Source organism: Mandrillus leucophaeus, unplaced genomic scaffold (genome assembly GCF_000951045.1).
Source record: "Mandrillus leucophaeus isolate KB7577 unplaced genomic scaffold, Mleu.le_1.0 Scaffold68, whole genome shotgun sequence".
Classification (NCBI taxonomy): Eukaryota; Metazoa; Chordata; class Mammalia; order Primates; family Cercopithecidae; genus Mandrillus; species Mandrillus leucophaeus.
The window spans coordinates 3,359,365-3,362,511 of NW_012107363.1; the positions used below are offsets into that span (position 1 = coordinate 3,359,365).

General features: G+C 48.7%; 1 protein-coding gene across 1 annotated transcript in view; it reads left to right on the plus strand.

Moving 5' to 3' along the window:
• TRMT44 (tRNA methyltransferase 44 homolog (S. cerevisiae)) overlaps nucleotides 1-3,147 on the plus strand; it is a 38,977-nt gene that overhangs the window by 12,203 nt on the left and 23,627 nt on the right. Inside the window, exon 6 of the mRNA XM_012002193.1 lies at nucleotides 1,529-1,600. Within this exon, the coding sequence (XP_011857583.1) occupies nucleotides 1,529-1,600 (72 nt within the window). The remainder of the gene's footprint in view (nucleotides 1-1,528; nucleotides 1,601-3,147) is intronic.

The window sequence follows — 3,147 nt, forward strand, 5'->3', positions numbered from 1 at the left end:
GAAGTCCCCAGGCCCCGGCGTGGACCTATAAAATGACAGGCTTTGAGTAGCGTGGATGTTTTTTTGCTGTCAGAAATTTCTTTTGAAACCCACCACCTCAAGGAGCTGAAGGGAGATAAAAAGCAAGGCAGGTTCTGCACTTTAGAAGCTTCAGGCCAGGCACAGGGCTCACGCCTGCAATCCCAGCACTTGGTCGGCTGAGGCGGGAGGATCACTTGAGCCCAGGAGTTTGAGACCAGGCTGGGCAACATGGTGAAACCCCGTCTCTGCAAAAAAATAAAAACAAATAAGAGAAGCTTCAGTTCTGCCTCGGACGGCCAGTCATGTATACACAGACAACAGTATGGAACAGTGTGGTACTGGGTTTTGCCCCCGTTTTCTGGATGTTCACCTGATGGAGTGAAACCAGTCTTGGGCTGAGAGCGGCACCTGCCCAGGGAGCACTGTCAATAGGGGTGGGTCAGCTCTCGGTGGCTTGTACCTGGAGCCTCCTGCCAGCAACTCGTACCCCTCCCGGTGCGTCCAGCGCACCAGGTGCCATTACCCCATGATACGATGGCGAGCTTAGCCACTTCCTGCTAGGGAGCAACAGCTGGAACCTGCAGCCCAGTCTGGTAGTCCCAAGCTGATTTTCTGCCTGCTGTACTGTACAGTGCTGTACTGATGGGCTGCACATATTTGCCTACGCCTCCAAGAGCCTGAAATGGTTGTTACAATGCCCTTTTCAAGTGTGTTATTGAAGAATGAGTTTCTAATCATAATACCTGTAAGCTGGTTGTGGGGATGGTAGCGTATCAGGTGGCAGCTTGGAAGCTGGTACCTGGAGACAGCTGGGAGGTGTCTCATGCACCCCTCCTCTTCTGCAGGCTTGGAATAAATAAGTTTGCCCTGTGAGAGCCAGTGAGGGTGGCCAAGGTGCAAGAAGAGCAGGCAGCTGACCTTGACTAAGAGCAGAGAATTGGCTCACGTTCTCAGGTGTGCTCCCTAGGGCACTGCCCTGGAAATGTTCCCACACTAAAGGCCACTGTGGTCACTCAACTCCATGGCCCGTTTGAAGACTCATAATGACAATTAGCGGAGTACACCTTCTTACCTGCCTCGCAGGGGTGGGGGTGTCTGTTTCAGACAGCTGAGAAATCATGCTTGTGCCATCTGCAAATGCTAATGACACACTTGGAAAAGGGCATTGTAACAACCATTTCAAGCTCTTGGAGGTGTAGGCAAATATCTGCAGCCCATCAGTACAGCACTGTACAGTACAGCAGGAAGAAAATCAGCTTGGGACCACCAGACTGGGCTGCAGGTTCCAGCTGTTGCCCCTGGCAGGAAGTGGCTAAGCTCGCCATCGTATCATGGGGTAATGGCACCTGGTGCGCTGGACGCACCGGGAGGGGTACGAGTTGCTGGCAGGAAACTCTTCTCTTGCCCTTCGTCCTGCTGGCAGTGCCTGCAGAGCTTTAATGTGTTCTTGCTAACTTATTATGAAGTACTAAGCTTAACCTTTGATTTCTAAAATTAATGTTTTCAGCATCCAGGCAGAGGGATTGATGTCCGGAGAAGGAAAATCTGGGACATGTATGGACCACAGACTCAGTTAGAGGTACCATCTTTGTTATGCATGCCCTTGAGCTCAGCATGGCTTAGCCCCCAGTGGGAACTGCTGGAATGAATGTGTCTCTTTGTGTAGGTCAAGCAGACATGCTGATAGCAAACCTTCACATCCATCTAAGTGCTCTGAAATTAGAGAAGAGAGAAAGACAGACGCAACTAGACCTTGCAGAGCTTTCTGGTTAAACTGACTGAAGGGCGCTGACCTCCAGGCGAAAGTGCTGTCTCTCCCTGAGTCTGTCGGTGCCATTTGTATCCTGTGTGGGGTGCTCCCGTGCCGCCTTGAGGTGGGGGCCGTGCCCCGTGCCCTTTGTGAAGTCTTCTCCAAGGCCTCCCAAAGGCTGCTCTTTGCAGTCAGCAAGCAGTGACTACCATGCCTGCCAGGACTCCACCAGGATGGGGACACCTGCAGCTGAGCCACCTAGGGTGGTGGCTGCGCCAGGGCTGGATCGGTTTACAGGGCTGTGGGGACTCAGAGCCCTCTAACCCTTGACCCCACTCCGGGCCTCTGAGAAGGCTTCTTGGAGCACCCCCATGAGCAAATGGAGGCAGCCAGGTGCCCAGCATGGGAGTGAGATGCCCCGGTGGGACCACCTCCGGGCACACGGATGATGTGCAGGGCAGACTGGGCGGCCCCACGTAAGTTCTCTCATATCTTTGGGCCAGTCCTCTATACCCTTCACATTTCCCTTTTTTAGGACTTGAAAGGGACAATCTTACTTTTCTTAATGCCCCTACCCAGAGATAATCACTCTCTTTTATTTAGGGAAATCAATATGTACACATTTAGAGTTTTAAAAAATAACAGAACTTTGACCCTGGCTGCTTCTGTTCGTTTAACATCCCATCCTAGGCATTTTCTGAAGTCTTTGACAATTATTTGCAAGCACGTTGTTAATGGTTGAATAATGTTCCATGGAATTGAAGGTAACAGCAGCACAAACAAGTACAGCTGACCCTTGAACAACACGGGATTGAACTTTGTGGGCCCACTTGTATGCAAAGTTTTTTCAATAAATACATTGGAAAATTTTTTTGGAAATTTGCAACAATTTGAAAAAACTTACAAATGAAATGCATAACCTAGAAATATTGAAAAAAATTCAGAAAAAGTTAGATATGTCCTGAATGCATTAAACACACCTACATACTAGTCTGTTTTACCATTTATTGAAATATATACAAATCTATACCATTACATATATATACAAATATATACCATTTACTACCATGAAATACATACAAAGTTAAAATCGACCAAAACTTACACAAACCCAGACTGTATGTGGTGTCATTCTCTGTCAAGAGAAATGTGAACGTAAAGATGCAATATTAAATCCTAATTGCATGAAATTAACTGTAGTCCATACTACGCTACTGTAAAATGTCCTGGTCACCGCTCGTTGCTACTGCAGTGAGCCCAAGTGTTGTCAGTGCCCATTTAAAATGCTGAGTGACACCGATCACCTCCGTGGCACCCGCTCATTCCTCCAGTCAGGTGCATAGCCCAGTGAAACGTGCTCTCCGGTATTTTGCAGC